This window comes from Canariomyces notabilis (genome assembly GCF_033297395.1).
Source record: "Canariomyces notabilis strain CBS 508.74 unplaced genomic scaffold N656scaffold_2, whole genome shotgun sequence".
In the NCBI taxonomy this organism is placed as follows: domain Eukaryota; kingdom Fungi; phylum Ascomycota; class Sordariomycetes; order Sordariales; family Chaetomiaceae; genus Canariomyces; species Canariomyces notabilis.
Genome location: NW_027041824.1, coordinates 1,095,736 through 1,110,978, shown reverse-complemented (window position 1 = coordinate 1,110,978; position 15,243 = coordinate 1,095,736). Strand labels below are relative to the sequence as shown.

At 57.2% G+C, this 15,243-nt stretch overlaps 6 protein-coding genes across 6 annotated transcripts in view; 3 read left to right on the top strand and 3 right to left on the bottom strand.

Moving 5' to 3' along the window:
• N656DRAFT_242271 (uncharacterized protein) overlaps positions 1-606 on the top strand; it is a 1,845-nt gene extending 1,239 nt beyond the window's left edge. Inside the window, exons 3-6 of the mRNA XM_064808986.1 lie at positions 60-97; positions 163-197; positions 264-436; positions 485-606. Coding sequence (XP_064673952.1) covers positions 60-97; positions 163-197; positions 264-436; positions 485-524 — 286 coding nt within the window. The 3' untranslated portion in view covers positions 525-606. The remainder of the gene's footprint in view (positions 1-59; positions 98-162; positions 198-263; positions 437-484) is intronic.
• A 3-nt stretch (positions 607-609) lies between these two features.
• On the bottom strand, positions 610-2,043 carry N656DRAFT_774629 (uroporphyrinogen decarboxylase). Its single transcript, XM_064814304.1, has 5 exons — positions 1,958-2,043; positions 1,820-1,861; positions 1,219-1,754; positions 772-1,168; positions 610-716 (listed from the first exon to the last, which is right to left on the bottom strand). Exons 1-5 carry the CDS (start codon positions 2,013-2,015, stop codon positions 634-636), a joined length of 1,116 nt encoding a protein of 371 aa, XP_064673951.1. The 5' UTR covers positions 2,016-2,043; the 3' UTR covers positions 610-633.
• A 427-nt stretch (positions 2,044-2,470) lies between these two features.
• On the top strand, positions 2,471-4,567 carry N656DRAFT_701374 (uncharacterized protein; the record flags this gene model as incomplete). Its single annotated transcript, XM_064810940.1, has 2 exons — positions 2,471-3,121; positions 3,275-4,567. 2 exons carry the CDS (start codon positions 2,471-2,473, stop codon positions 4,565-4,567), a joined length of 1,944 nt encoding a protein of 647 aa, XP_064673950.1.
• A 2,014-nt stretch (positions 4,568-6,581) lies between these two features.
• On the top strand, positions 6,582-9,621 carry N656DRAFT_765358 (uncharacterized protein; the record flags this gene model as incomplete). Its single annotated transcript, XM_064813404.1, has 4 exons — positions 6,582-7,388; positions 7,446-7,967; positions 8,033-9,433; positions 9,514-9,621. The coding sequence occupies 4 exons, from the start codon at positions 6,582-6,584 to the stop codon at positions 9,619-9,621; spliced, it is 2,838 nt and encodes a 945-aa protein (XP_064673949.1).
• A 129-nt stretch (positions 9,622-9,750) lies between these two features.
• Positions 9,751-11,840, bottom strand: N656DRAFT_826240 (uncharacterized protein). Its single transcript, XM_064818476.1, has one exon. It carries the CDS (start codon positions 11,726-11,728, stop codon positions 9,914-9,916), a length of 1,815 nt encoding a protein of 604 aa, XP_064673948.1. The 5' UTR covers positions 11,729-11,840; the 3' UTR covers positions 9,751-9,913.
• A 195-nt stretch (positions 11,841-12,035) lies between these two features.
• Positions 12,036-15,028, bottom strand: N656DRAFT_774626 (PLP-dependent transferase). The gene is made up of 2 exons (XM_064814303.1): positions 14,724-15,028; positions 12,036-14,668 (listed from the first exon to the last, which is right to left on the bottom strand). Exons 1-2 carry the CDS (start codon positions 14,824-14,826, stop codon positions 12,237-12,239), a joined length of 2,535 nt encoding a protein of 844 aa, XP_064673947.1. The 5' UTR covers positions 14,827-15,028; the 3' UTR covers positions 12,036-12,236.
• Between the last annotated feature and the right edge of the window lie 215 nt (positions 15,029-15,243).

Here is a 15,243-nt window from a genome sequence, read left to right as displayed (position 1 = left end):
TCAAGCGTTCATTTTGTTTACAGATCGACCCTACTCATGCTTCCGAGCTGTGTGGTCAGGCTTGCTGACGGAACACCAATTGCATGGGCTTTCATGGGTGAGTATGTGTTTCCCATCCAATTGTCGACTGGTGAGGCTGACACTTTTGCTTCCGCATGCCAGGGCTTGATGGGACATTGATATCACTCCATGTCGAGGTCAGTGGAAACAGAATTCTGGCAGCAAATGGCCTCCTCAGTTGTAACTGACATCATCCCCGGCAGGAACCATACCGCCGTCTTGGCCTGGCGAAAGCAGTGGCGTGCAAGCTAATGCGAGACCACCTGAGAGACTATGGCGACGATGGCTGGGGCGCAGCTGATGTGTTCATGATGAACCACAACAGCCAGGCGCTATGCAAGAGCATTGGTGGAAAGCTTAGTTGGATTTTGTCATGGTATGACGAGACGGAAAGGCGTGTGAAGCCGTGACTGACTTGCCACAGGGCCGAGATAGATCTCTCCAGCGTTGGAGATCCCATGTGAGAGCTTGAGAGGGAGGATGCTCATAACGTCAACCCACGTCCACATAGGTCACAAACCAGCGAAGTCACTCAGGTCTACGGCAGTTCCCTTGGCAACAAAATTCAATTTATTATCGAGCGCCCGCTGCGGTCAGGCGATGGATCTCCTGAAAGAAGAATTTCAAGTTATCCGGGTTGACAAATGGAGTAATTCCTAGAATGTCCTGTCAACGAGCCATCAAAAACTAGATTGAGACAGGCCGACTTACCGTGACCGAGGTTTACAATCCAGCCCTTCTTACGGTTTTCCCAGTCAAAGCCTTTCACCATCTCCGTCACCGCCTCGGTAATGGCAGCGTGAGTCCCGTACAGAACACCCGGATCAGCGTTCCCCTGTATTATCATCGGACGGTCGCCAACCGTCTTCACTGCCTCAGCCGGATCGTGGAGCCAGTCGAGACCAACGACGTTGTAACCCATGTTGCAGGCGGCGTCCAGCGCGTACCAAGCGCCCTTGGGAAAGACAACCATTGGGACCTTCTCTAATCCCAGCTCTTTGAGCCTCAAGGGAAGGTGCTCCGCGATGTACGCCAGGTAAGGCTGCGAAAACTTCTTGAACGATGAGGGTGAGAGCTCCCCGGCCCAAGAGTCAAAAACCTGGACAATCTACCGGACAGTGTCAGCTTGAGCTAGGGCGTGGGAATCAGTGTCAATACCTGAGCTCCCGCCTTGACTTGCAGCGCGAGATACTCGACGCAGAGCTCTGAAATCTTCTGGAGAAGGGCCTTCGTTTCGTCGGGGTACTTGTAGATCCACGTCTTGCTCTCCTTGAACAGCTTAGTCCCGCCGCCCTCGACCATGTAGCAAAACAGCGTCCACGGAGCCCCGCAGAAGCCAAATAGTGGCACGCGGCCCTGTAGCTTCTTTCTCGTCAAGGTAATGGCCTTGTAGACATAGTCAAGTTCCTTTGCCACATCGACCTTTCGCTGCATCAACTCGGCGTACTGGCCGTCGTCGGGGCTCCGTAAGGGATTGGGGAAGTGCGGGCCCTTCTTGTCTACCATCTCGACAACCATGCCCATAGCCTGAGGGATCACCAGGATGTCGGAGAAGATGATTGCGGCGTCAATGAGCCCTGCATAGCGCTCAATGGGCTGCAGCGTCAGGGTGGATGCGACCTCCGGGTCCCTGCAGCACTCGAAAAAGTCCCGAGATCCCTTCGCCTCGTGGTATTCAGGGAGATAGCGGCCAGCTGCGCTGACAGTCAGCGCGCGTGTGCCAGTGCGGCAGGGGAAGACGACGGGCTAGGCTTCTCACCCTGCCGCATCACCCAGATGGGTGGACGCTCGACAGTTTGGCCTGGAATTTCCGTGTCAGTCCTTCAGCCATGTTCGCATTGCCTATAAAATGCTGGGCTAAAAAGGGGGGAAAAAGTAAGAAGGCAGAGCTACTTACCCCATGCAGCCCTCAAAAGCAGGTCGTTTTGCAACGGCGGAAACGAGTGTTCCTCCATCGTCGGCAGCGTTTTTTACTGACTCTGTAAAGATCCCCGCTAAAGTCAGCTTGGAGATGTCATGGATTGTCAATTGATGTCCAGCGCGGGGCAGCTGAAGCCACACACCCGCATCTGCAAGGGGCCGGGGTGCACTTGCCGCAGTTCTTTTATGACACCCACCCACACCGCCTTCCAGTTTTGCTCGTGTAGTTCCCCACTGCAGAGCCAGGGGTTGGGGCAAGATGGAGCTTGCCCATCTGGAGCTTGCGTTTTTTCCGAGTGCACCTGCAATCAGTCGCGACGGGACTTCAACGATTCGGTCGTCGACCACCGAAGGCCAATTGATCTGTCACTCGCAACCCGCATCTCTACACCAACGCATGGCGTTTCATCAATGCGCGGCATAAAATAATTCCGGATGGAGCTGGCAACAATCGTCGACCGCAATCCCTTCCCCGATGCGCTTGCCGGCGATGAATGCCCCTGCTTCGCACTGCTGCCGCGCTCTCCAACGCCAGATCGTACCCTCTCGAGACTCAGTGTGGATCGCCGACAGCTTGCTAGCCAGCGCATTTGAGCGATATTGTAATGTCTCTAGGACCTGGAACAGGAAGGCTAGCAATGTCCCGGGGCCGCTCGAGAGCCAACGCCGGCTGGGACGGCGACGCATGGGAGACATCAATGCCTGGCAATGCCCCCCGACACCGCCCCCCTGGGCATTCTCCGTGCCCCTAAACCTGTCGAAATGGACCTGGGAGCCACCCACATCCGCCTACGCTGTCGAACAGGGCCAGTCACGGCGCGACCTCATGCCCGGATGGCTGCAAGAATTACTGCCGCAACGCGCCGAGCAGCCGTCGATGGCCTTGTCCGTGCTGCCGCTGCCCGATGTGAGCTTGTCGACGGCCCATGCAGCGCCAGATCGTCCGTCGTTTACCTCCGACATGGAGACCTTCCGATGGGCGGTTACGCACGCCACCGATGCCACCCTCGAGTCTTACGTCGAGAACATCGCCCGGACATTTCAGCATCTGATCTTCTTGGGTGAAATAGCCCCTTCCGATGTCATGCCGCTGGCGTCAGAAATCTGGTCTGCTCTAGACTCGAGATTTCGAGGTTCGGACGTGGGCTGCCGCCTCTGCCTGTCGCTCTCCATGGCCATCTTGGCCGGTGCAAACACTTCCAGGGTGTTTGCGGTTTCCCTCCTTGACGCCCGGTTCTGGAACACCGTTCTCACCCAACTGGCCCGGCTTCCTGCCGGCGATGAGCTATGCCAGCTCTTTACCCAAGTTATGGCGGCGTTACCTGCAGCCTATCAGGGCATGGCTTCCGAGGGTATCCTATCCGTGCTGAACCGGTTTTTCTCAAGCTGGAGCTGCTCAAAGGATGAGCCAGATGCGGCCAGCATCGCCCAGCTGCTGAATGCAACTATGTCCGGGCAGTCGTCAGGAGCATCGTCTGGGAGTCTTCGCCAGGCCATAGCAATTTCAACAGCTCTTCAGTCTTTCTCTCCGGAAGAGCCGGGCGGCTTACTGCGTGCTGCCAATACGCTCGTGCTTCGCCAGACAACTATCTCGGCAAGGTTGCGATACAACTGGCTCTGCGTGCTGGCGCTATTACCACGCGTTAGTCAGGACTTCTGGTTTGACTTGGCTGCCGTCCTTTCAGATGCATCGCGAGAGACTAGGCCCATGACGGGCGTCGAACTATGCTCGCTGCTGCTGACTCAATGGAAAAGTCGAGGATACATCAAATGCCCTCGGAGATTCTATGGTACATACACGCGATACAGCGCGGGACACGATGAAGCAGCCATTGCATCCCTTTTCATGACAATATTTCGCCATGAGCAACGCGAGACGCACACGGGCCTCTACTGGAGCGCCTGGAGGCTCCTCACCAAGCTGAATCTCACTGACTACGCGCTCCGCTCTCTTGCCTTTGATGCTGCATCATTCGAATTGCCTCTGTCGATGCTGCAGAATCTTGCGTGGACCTGTGACGACCATCGCATAGCAATCCGCATTCGCGACTGGTACATGAATGAGCTCCGGCAGCCACGAGGACCTGAGTGGAACCCCGCTGTTTTTGAGAAATACGCCAAGAGGATTGTTCTCGACTCAACCCTTTCGCCCAAGGAGATATGGCGTGTCTTGGGTATCAACGCGTTCGAGAACCGGAGGAAGAGCACATGGGAGAAGACTCGCCGGCATCGTGGCACATACGGGAAAAGCAGAGTGCAAATCGTCAAAGAAGTGTCGACAGTATTTGCTAATGCACCTCACCTACCGAATCGAGTGGCTTTTCGCCACGTATACCAAGCCTTTCGCTACATTGAGGCGATCGAGGGCCGCGTTCCTCTGGCCGTCATCATGGATCTCTATCACGTCCTCACCAGAGATTTGGTCCACCGGCAGCCAGGGAGAACCAAGCGCTTGTTATGGTTTGTTACAGTGCTCCAAAGGACGTATGGCGTTGAGCTTGCGTGGAATTGTCGCCTTGCGCTGAGGCATTGGCGACATAGGTTGAAGCAGGCGTGGCTAGACATGGGGGGCAATGGGGGCCCATGAGCAGCAGAGTCCAGGAAGAAAGAAGTATATAACGGCCTGCCAGAAATTGCGGCCGGATCAACAACTTGTCGAAATCAAAGAAAGCCTGTTACCGCCCTCATATCATCAATTTGCCGAAACCGTCACTCTACAGCGCCTGAACCGCAGATGATGCAATATACCCGCGTCGATTGAACTGTAAGGTACCGTATGAACTAGATGTCAACTCCCGTCAACAAACCCGGGGAGACAGGGGGTTGCATAGAGATACTTGCGGTCGGGTGGCTACCGTTAGTAGGTCCTCTAGCCCATCTCTATGCGCACGCTGCTTCCGCCGTTAGCGCTAATTGAAGCTGGCAGGTTGTGGATTGTTCCACAGCGACAGACAGTGCTTACAAGTCCCACAGCAGGGGCGATTTGTACCAAGATGCCTCACCGGACACAAGCTCGTTCAGATTCTTTGCCTGCTTTCCGTGCTCCCGCTCTGTTCACCCAATGGACGTGTATTTTCTCGATCATTCGCGTCTTCTGCCTGGTAACCCCCTGTCCCGTCTTGGGGTCTCGATCGTGATGACAGGTTGCGTCCATGGAGATGACGGACAAGGAGGTTTCGTTCTGTCTCCATGTGAAATCCCTGCTAGCCTCACCTCGACACTGCAGTGACCCTCTAGCCCGACGAATCAAAGTCATGAAGGGACATGGACGTCTACAGGCGCCTCCCGAGCAGGGCTCTCCTTCTTTCCCTTACCTTCTTGGATAAAACGGGCGGCATCCGGGGCGAAGGACGTCTCAGAGCGCCCTTCTAAGTGCGATTGTTGGGGCTAGAAGGTTCCTCCGCATAGATTTCATGAGGGCGGCCATCCGCCGCCGATTGGGTTGGTCACCAAGCTCAAGCTGTTACGCAAACCTAGTACGGTACATATTCCATGACGCCCCGCGTCACACACACATACAGCATCAGCTTTCTTCCCGGCGGATGGCCCTGGCAATGGGCCTTGGCAGTGGCCTAGAAAGGGAATGGAATCGGCCATGCTATGGCCACTCTCCTTTTTTCCGCGAGGGCAAAGGGATATTATATGGGTTGTCATGCAGCCCCTACATGTTGCCGAGGGTGTTGCAGCATGCTCGAACGTATCAGGGGAAAATGCCTGCTGCTAAGCGCAGCTCGTCTCAGCGGAGAACAAGACGGGCACCGCACGGTTCCCCATATAGGACGGCCCAGCGAGTGAATATAGTAAGCTCGAGGGCTTACTGATGGTTCACCCACGGTTTGATGGCGGCAACAGACGGGTGGCGTTTTTCGAAGGGTCCCGATACAGTGGGAAGATCTGTGAGAGGCTAGCGGTGGCTCACAACACTGACTTACTCGGCACACATACACAAATGTTGCATGTGCTGCGAGTCTGCGAGAGAAATATAGTCACAGCCGAAGCCACGGATGCACACATTCCAAGCGAGATAGGTATTCCCCAGGGCAGGCTTTGTGGGGGGCAAATTTGTTACGTGACACAACCCCCCTTCTGCCCCCTAACGGTCGGATGGGTGTCCCTATTCAAGGCAGGCAAGTCCTTGGCCGGAACACCAAGACGCACAAAGTCCCTCCTTTCCCAATGTGCGAGACCTGGTCTGTCGACCGGCCCTCGACAGCTTTCGGCAGCTGGCTTGGGTACCGCAACCGGGTCCCCTGGCGCTGATACGGCGCTTGGGGCGGAACCTGACGGGCCACCGAGCACAAAGCTCGCTGCCAGAGAGGGGAGTCACCGGGTCATGCAGCTAGCTGCGTGCCCTGAGCTCAGATGGCAGCCCCTCCTCATTTCAACATGGTCATTTCCTTGAAGACCAGAGGCACCTTGGCTGACCTTGAGCTACCTTGGAAGCTTCTTTGGCGTAATCCTCGGCCTTAAAAGCGGATCTAGAGTCTCTGTCATCTCCATCTCCGACCCAAATAACGCGTATACGATTGGACGACCCAAGAGATCGGTCTTTGATAGCTCCTGCATACACATATGTCTTTGCGCCCACCGGCCGTTTCACCATGGCTAGCTACCGGCTCTCGAACCTCGCTCTTGCCACCGACTACCAACAGCATCCTGTTGCCGGAGTCGTCGCGCCACGCCAACAAAGCCAAGGCGACTATGCAGCATGCCCGCTGCAGAGGGCCCAGATGGCCCCTTGTTCAGTTGACGCTAACGTCTCTGCCTTGGTAGGCCCTCAAGACACGGCCATGCAGTCTGCAATGCCGCGGGGCAGCTTGGCCGAGACACCACCACCGTCAGCGGGACTCGGTAATGCAGCTGCAGGCGCGGGAGAGAGACAAGCCTCTGCCGCGCCGCGCCCAGACGAAGCAACCACCAACAGCCTTCACGCCCCGAGGCCGATCCGCCGGCGGAGGCGCATGATTACATCGTGCCTCGAGTGCCGTCGACGTAAACTTGGGTGCAACAAGGAGCAGCCCTGCCATAACTGCGTCAGGTCCAGGAGGGACTGTCTCTACATTGGGCCTAAGCTCGATGAGGTCAGCCTGCAGCGCCTGACAGAGATCAAGGAGCGAGTGGGGTCTCTGGAGAGGCAGCTGGAGAGGGACGTTGCTAAGGGGCGTGGGGGGCCTGCTGGTGGCGGCGGCGATTTCTGCCAGCAGAGGATCGTCGCCGACGATGTCGAGGATGACTTTGGCGAGGAGTGCGACCTGCAAATTACGCCAATGGTCGCGCTGGACCTCACGTACGAAGACGACTGCGACGGCGCCGGTCCTGCTGATCTTATCGACTTGGGGATCCGCGTGGGGAGGATGAGGATTACGGAGCGGATTGGGGGGCTGAGTAGGCCGCGCATGTGGGAAGAGGTATCCATCCTCCTCAAAACACCAGATGACGGTGTGCGAGCGTTAACTGTGTTCTAGATTCAAGCTGGGATTTCTGACACCCAAACACCCACCGGACACGGATCCCCTCCTGAACAGCTTGACAGCGCTCTTAGGGAACTCCCTGACTTCCTCAAGCCGGGAGAGTCGTACATTCCGCCGACGAGCGGATTGTTTTTTGGCCAGGCTAGCGAGCCCTCAGCGTTGCTGAACCTGCTGCCAAGTGCGGACATGGGCACCCGCTTAATGCATCGCTACTTTGAGGCAGTCCATCCCATTGCGCGATGCGTTCATCGGCCTTCCTTTGAGGCCATGTATCAGTCGTTTTGGGATGATGTGAGACAAAACATGGAGCCACGCGCTTCAATCCAGGCGGTGGTATTCGCTGCGTGGTTCAGTGCGGCTGTCAGCCTGGACGAGATCCGCGCTCAGCACGAGTACGGCTACTCCAAGACGCAGCTGATCCTCAGCATGAGGATCGGTACTGAAGCGGCGCTAGCCAAGGCCAGGTTCCTCAGCACGACGAGTGTCGATACGCTCCAAGCCTTCGTTATGTACTTGGTGGGTCTGCTGCGTGAACAAAGGGGGGCCTATCCATATGAGGTCACTGGCTGATCAAGATACAGCTTCCACTCTGCCGGGACGAAGTCTCCAGGGCACACTCTGTCCTCGTCGGCGCCGCTGTCAGGATGGCTGAATGCATGGGACTCCATCGAGACGGGTCGGCATACGGCCTCACCCCGCTGGAGACGCACGTTCGCAGGTTGATCTGGCACCAGCTCTGCTTTCTTGATATCCGGACCTGCGAGGCCCAGGGACCCAAACCAGCCATTCGACGAGGGGAGTACACAACGAAGCTTCCGCTCAACTGCGACGAGGCCGAGTTGACGCCGGGTACCATGGTCGCCCCTGCAGTGACGGAGCGCTGGACCCCTGTCCTCCTCAGCATCATTCGGTTTGAGATCAACGAGATGATGCGGACCATCTGGGCGGACCGCAACAAAATGGAGATGAATAAGATGCTGCTGACGACGATGCTGACCAAGGTGGAGGAGTTCCGTAAACGCATGCTCGACAAGTACAACGGGCTCCTCGACGAGCGGGTGCCCATACAGAAGTACACCAAGCTGGTCATGCAGTTGCTCCTTTACCGCCTGCACGCCATGGTACTGCACCCGTATCATGCCAACGCAACGCACCCCCTGCCGGACAAGCTGAACGGGTTGCTCATCACGAGCGGCATCGTCATCATCGAGACGGCGATCCAGCTTGAGTCAGGCACGCTGTTCCGAGACTGGGCCTGGTACCTCGGCGCCTACCAGCAGTACCAGATTGCCCTGCTCCTGGCAACCGAGATTTACTACCGGCCCAGCAACAAGGATGCCCAACGGATCTGGCCGTGTCTTGACTACGTTTTCAAGATGGACCCGAACATGCCGCGCGAGCAAAAGAGCCTGCAGATCCTGACCGAGATCATGGATAAGACGAGCGTTTACATGAGCATGCGCAGGGTCCGCGCGCCGACGGCGATATCCAAGGCTGTACTGGGCAAGCAGGCCGTCAAGGAGTCTACCCCACCGCAGCAGCGATGTCCGCCACCTCCGCCCCCGCGGCCGGCCACAATGCATACTCGTGGGATGCCCCAGTCAGCACTGCAGCAGCCGCAAAAGATGGGTGGTGCCGGGGCGGAAGCGACCATGTCCGCCGACATGTCCATCCCGCCAACTGCCGCCCCTGCTAATCAACGCCCCCTCTCCCAATGCCACCCGCCGCCGCCTCATCTATTACCTCCGCACATGATGTGGGCACAGCAGTCGATGGGAGTTCCCCCTCCTACAATGGTCTTCGGCGGGGTGTCCAACGGGGAGGTGCTCTGGGGTTTTCCGCCCAGCTTGAACAATCACGGCAGCCCGAATAGCAGCGACGGGGACAGCGTGGCTGGTCAGGTGCAAGGGCACCATCTTGCAAGTGGTATGCCCGGGCCATCAACCGGCGGGTCCATGAATGCTATGGATAACATCGACTGGGTGAGTGCAAGATCTCTCCATCAGACAAGCCGGCTGTGCACTTGTCTTTACGGAGGCACTGTTTACTGATGACGGGCCAGGACGCTCTCAACATGCTGTTCCCGACGGATCCGCAGACAGGCGAGCTCAGCTTTGAACCGTATGTTGATGCAGGCATGGGGTCTACGGGGGCATGGCAGAGTCAATGATGGTGAGAGAGCTCTTTGGGTAGTGTTAATACAGTTCAAGGGGATAAAGCACAGGAATAGTATTGGCCGATTCTCTGGTCATTGCCTTTCACTTTTTGTAATTCTTACTTGCTCGTTGTATTAGGTCGTCCTCGTCGATGAATATCCTTGAGTTGAGGATCAGCACAAGTACTGTACCTATATACAGCCTGATCCTACGGGTCTAATCTCTATTCTAAACCGTATCCAATCCAGATACATCCCAGTCCAAATGCCTTACCCAAGTCTACTGATGCTTCTATCCAAGACGAGATCACAACCTCACGCCGCTCTCCCACCATGTCCTCCCGCTATGCCACCTCAATCCATACTCGCCATCCCATCGCCACCACTTTGCCCCGTCCCCGTGCAACCCCAACCAGGACCCAACCAACCTCAGCGGCGACACGGGCACGGGCTCAAACAGCCACAGCCCGGCCCGGCTCATGTCGTCCACGAGCCCCCACGCCGTGAAGTGCAGCCAGGCGGCAACAAACAGCAGATTCGCCGCCCTCGTCACCCAGCGCGGGAGGAGCACGGCACCACTACTAGTATGCCCTCCAGCCTTCCCCTTTCCACCACCACCACCAACCACAACATTCACCAACCCGAGCAGCACCCGGCTCAGCCCCATCTGCAACGCCACGCCAACAGGCTGCAGCAGGAAAAACACGACGGGCGTCCACGGCACCGTGCGCGTGCTCGACACGGACGTGACCCCGCCGGCGGCATGCAACAGGCCGCTCTGCAAAAAGGCTAGTGCTAGCGTGGCTAGTCTGGCAACGGTCCCGGCCCCGATCCTGGTATGCTTACCATGATGATGATGATGCTGATGCTGATGATGATCATGGCTGTAATCACCACCACCACCACCACCACCACCACCACCACCACCCGGAGAAGCGGAATACCACGAAGAAGAAGAAAAAAGCCACCTCCCCGGCGCAAGAAACCCGCGCCGAAACGTCTGATGCCACCACCCGCCCCAAAACCCTTGCAATCCACCATCAGCAACATTAGCCAAAAAGCACCCAAACAGCGCCGGGTGCTGCCAGAGATCGGCGCGGGCGCCCATGAGCCGGGGGCCGGCGACAAACACGACTAGCAGCTGTGCCAGAGCATGGTACAGGTGCAGGCCGGCGACGATGCCCGCCATGGCGGCTACATTGCGCACCAGCGACGGGTATTGGGGAAGGTGAGGATAGTACTGATAACAAGCCGGCGGGCCGAGGATAAAGTACGGGTCCTTGCGGACCGTGACGGTCAGCAGATCGATGACCATCCACGACACGGCCAGGGTGGTCAAACGGGAGCGCAAGAAGGAGGCGTAGGTCGGCCAGCGGACGGTTCCGGTCCGTTTTGAGGCGAGGGGGATCAGGTCGAGCCGGACGGGGACGGGGGCTTCGTCGTCGTCCTCCGGGTGGTCGCCGCCCACAAGTGAAGAAGGAAACGGCGGGTGTGGGACGGCGGGGATGGCATGGTTCCAGCCGGTGCCGCGGAACGAGACGAGCAGGTCGGCGGTCCAGCAGAGGCGGGTGAAGAACGGCGAATCGGACGGGAAGCGCTGCCAGTAATACTCCGCTTTCCCGTCGGCGAGCGCGGCGGCGACGCTTTCGTCTGGAGGTTTGATCATCATCAGGTCCGGTTCCGGTTTCTCCTCCCCCTCGTGCTGCTGTTGCTTCCTCCGTGGTCTGCGCTCAACCCTCGCTGCCTCCCACTGCGGCCGGGTGAAGATGAGCAGCGTCAGGGACCATAGGGTTCCCCATGCGGCCATCAGGCCCGTGGCGTATGCCAATGCCTCATTTCCGGCCGAGGTCGTCTGCATGACACGGGCGTTCAGGTAGACGATGGCGGCAGCGACAAGCCAGCGCATGCGGTACAGCCATGGCCGCTGTGTGTGTGGGATGCTGAGGTATAAAAGGGGTAAGAAGAATGACCCGATGAAGGACCATGGGAGGACCAGCGGCTTGACCTCACCGGCTGCAACGGCCGCGTGGAAAGCGGCCCGGTAGTTCTGTTGGTAGACGGCGAAGAGGTTGAAGTTGCTGTCATCGGCTCCGTGCCGCGTCAGGGGTTGGCTGTTGTGCATGGAAACCCTCCGGGAAAGGTGCAACTCTGCTGGTTGGTTTTATACGGTATCGTGCCGTGTGTTAGTAGTTTGCAAGCGGAAGTAATCTGGACCAAACCGGGTATTTATCGACTTGAAAATGGAAATCAGAAAATCGAAGAGAAAATGCAGAAGAAAGAACAAAGAAGACTGAAACGCCACTCAGAAACGAAAATTCCTATTTACGAGTCAGCTCTTGCAGCGGGAGGCGACAGGTACGAAGATACGGAGTTTACCGCAAGCCGCAGATCCCCTTGCCGGATTGCTGCGGTGATCTCAAAAATTCGATATTGCTGTAAGCACAAGTCCAGAAACCGCTGGTCGATCCTATTCAAGGCGAGAGAAGTGTAGCAGTTCTGTTTACTAATCCCACCTATCCACAGCCGAACCCATCGCACAGATCAGATGCCACCAAATGCTATGCAACAAGAACCAAGAGAGTCAAGTCAACCCATGCAACAAAACCTAACCCCTTTGTTTAACCATCCGTCTAGCTAGGCCACTCAGGCACGACCGGATCCCCAACTCTCACAGTCGGGAACTGCCTCTCCCTGGTAACCTCCTCCTCCCCTCCAACCCCCATATAGCACATATGCACTCCAAAGAACACCATCCCATCAAACCGTCTCGTCTTGGAGAGCGTGACAAAGGGCTCCTGGCCCCTCTCGCCCGTCTCCTGGTTGATACAAACCATGTGACACCGCCTGCACGCACCGAGCATCTCAAACTCGTGCTTGCTGCCGATGCGCACGGCCGACCAGGCGTCCTCGGCATATGGTAGTGCCGCCGTCGTCGCCGTTAACGTCGCAGAGGCGCCGGATGCGATGACAATGTTCGCTCGAAACACGTCGGGTGAGATCTCGGCCGCCCTGTCCTTGCCGTTGCGGGCCGCAATTTCCCGGTTAAGTGCTTCAACGCTGGCGAGAGTGATTGCCAGGATGGGACTCTCGTTGGATAACAGGATTCGCCTGGGGGCCACAGCCTTTTCTGTGTCCGAGTCTGGCGGGGAAGGTGGGGTAGGGAAAGTGCCTGGCATGTGGACGACCCCTGTGTTGCTGCTGGGGAAAAGGGGAAGCTGGTGCTTCTGAAGGTGGGCTTTGGCATGCCGCATGCTTTTGCCCTGGCCGCCTGGTGGAAAGCGCGCTAGGAGGCAAGGCACGCCAAGAACAGAGGAGAAGAAATGGTTGATCGCTGGTGAAGAGTATGTCTGGGCGAGAATCTCCTCCCCACAGACCCTAGAATGCCTCGATCGAAAAGCCGATGAACGAAAGAGCGAGGGATTCTTCGAAAGGGGGATGCAAATCTCTCGAGGCAGGTGTGGCGGGACCTGTCCGGCGTAGGTGACTCGCAGTTCGCCTCGTTCGAAATCGAGGGATGGTCGAATGAGAGCCATGTTGGGATGCCGTTTCTGGCTCAGTGACTGCCCAGTGCCTTGGTGTACCAAACACCACTCCCTATCCCACGCAAGACCCTCCGGTCTTACCTCCCAGTCGACTGCTGGTGGGACTTGGAACCCACCACAGCTCTTGATCGGGTATATGGATATGCTGTGGATATAAAGAGGCGGTGAATCCTGAAGACTCCCCGTCACCTCTGATACCCTCGGAGGCGACGAGATATCCCGGTAGAACTCGGCGATGAAATCTACAAAGCTGTCCACGTCAGATATAGTGCTCATAGCGCCAAGACTGGCCCTGATCACGCCGGTTGGCTTTCCAGCCATGATATCGTTATCCGTTCCGCAGCGGAAGCCAGAGCTAAAGTTCTGTCTCATCTCCCATGGCGCAAGTCCTAGGGCGCTCGCGATGCCTCCAGGGTTGCACACGCCGCCGGTACGGATGTGGAAGCGCTTGATACTAGCCATCTTTTCGATCTCAGCCAAGCTCACCCATGCACCCAGACCGTTGCGGATGTTGAAGGCCACGATGGGCCCACTCTCTGGGCAGCAGTCTGCTGCCTCTGGATCCGGTGAGTAGAGCGTGCAGACGGGCTCGCCGTTACCGTGCCGCAATGATCTGAGTCCGCGGTACAATCTCGCAGAGAGGAACGATGTGTGAGCTGCAACGTCCAGCATTGAGCCGAACAGCTGTCTGTAAACATGCATAGCGGCGTCAAGTGCAATTATGCTATGGACGGGTAGGGTTCCGTCCTCGAGCCGCTCGTGCAAAAAGTTGCTCTTGGGAGCGTGCCACTGCTCTTTCAAGCAGACAACCATGTCCACAGAGCCTCCGCCAAAATACCTCTTGGAGCTAAAAGCCTCTTCCGCCTCACGCCTCACGATCAATGCGCCCAAATCAGGAAAGCCAAAGATCTTGTAGAAGCTGAGTACGGTAAAGTCAGGGGCGGACTCCGCGCGACTGAGGTCAAGCGGAGAGGAGCAGACTAATGCCGCGGCATCCAACAATGTATACGTCTTCTTTGCTCCGTGGCCCCGAAACTTCTCGGCCCAGCTCAAGGGAAACCGGCGACCGTCCATGTTGGATTGGGCGGGATATGCCAGCAAGAGGGGACGTTCGCTTTCATCGCCCCAACACGGCCGACCCCCAGCGAGCCACTGCTCCGCTTGCTCGTCGTCAAAGCAGAGGCTATTTCGAGCCTCTTCACGAACGCCAACAATGCTAGTGTGACTTGCTTGATGGTAGGTATAATCAAACCCGTCAGGCAAGGCTCGCAAGGCTTCAGCAACCAGCTTGATTCCAGCCGTTGCGTTTGCCACGAACACGACGTCAAAGTCGGCCGGATCTGCATTGAGAAAGCGGAGCACGCGGAGACGGATGTTCTCTATCCGCTCCGTGGATAGCTGGGATGACGGCGAGGCCGAGTGCGGGTTCCCATAGAGATTGGAGGTCATGTCCTGAGCGAAGCGGTCCATCAAGGACTTGGGGCAGAGCGTGGTGCCGGCATGGTCGAGGTAAACAGATCCTACGGCGCACCCTTAGTTAATGAATTAGGTATTAGAAGACCAATTGTGTCGCACCATGCAGCATAGGATACTCCTCGTGCCTGAACCTCTCGACGGCGGCATTGTAGCCAGCGTGTGTTTCGGGCGCTGTCATAGCGTTATCGGCAACGGCCGTCATCGTTGTGTGCTCGCCTCCAGCGATAAGGAAGCGGTCGTGCTGCCTGACACTCTTGGGATGTTGAACCGGACATATATTTGGGTATACATGGTTCAGGAGCGCGAATGGCTAACTCTCGTCGGTCCCAGCCCGAATGTCATTTGAAGTGCAGATTCGACTCGGCAGCACGGAGTTCGCCCCCTTCCACCTGACAATATCGCAGTATCGCGATGATGAGCAAGGTGGGGAGTGGGGATGCTTTCCCTTATCTAGCCGAGGGCTAAAGGTGCACTAGTAATTCTGTAATGTAAATACCGTAATGTCAAACGTACCGTCGAAGCTGAGGTAAAGTAATACAGCTGACTAAGCATCCTGAACTACCGGCCCGGTTTTAATGAGACGCGGTAATGCGCGCCTTCGCGTCCCCAGCACGACGCG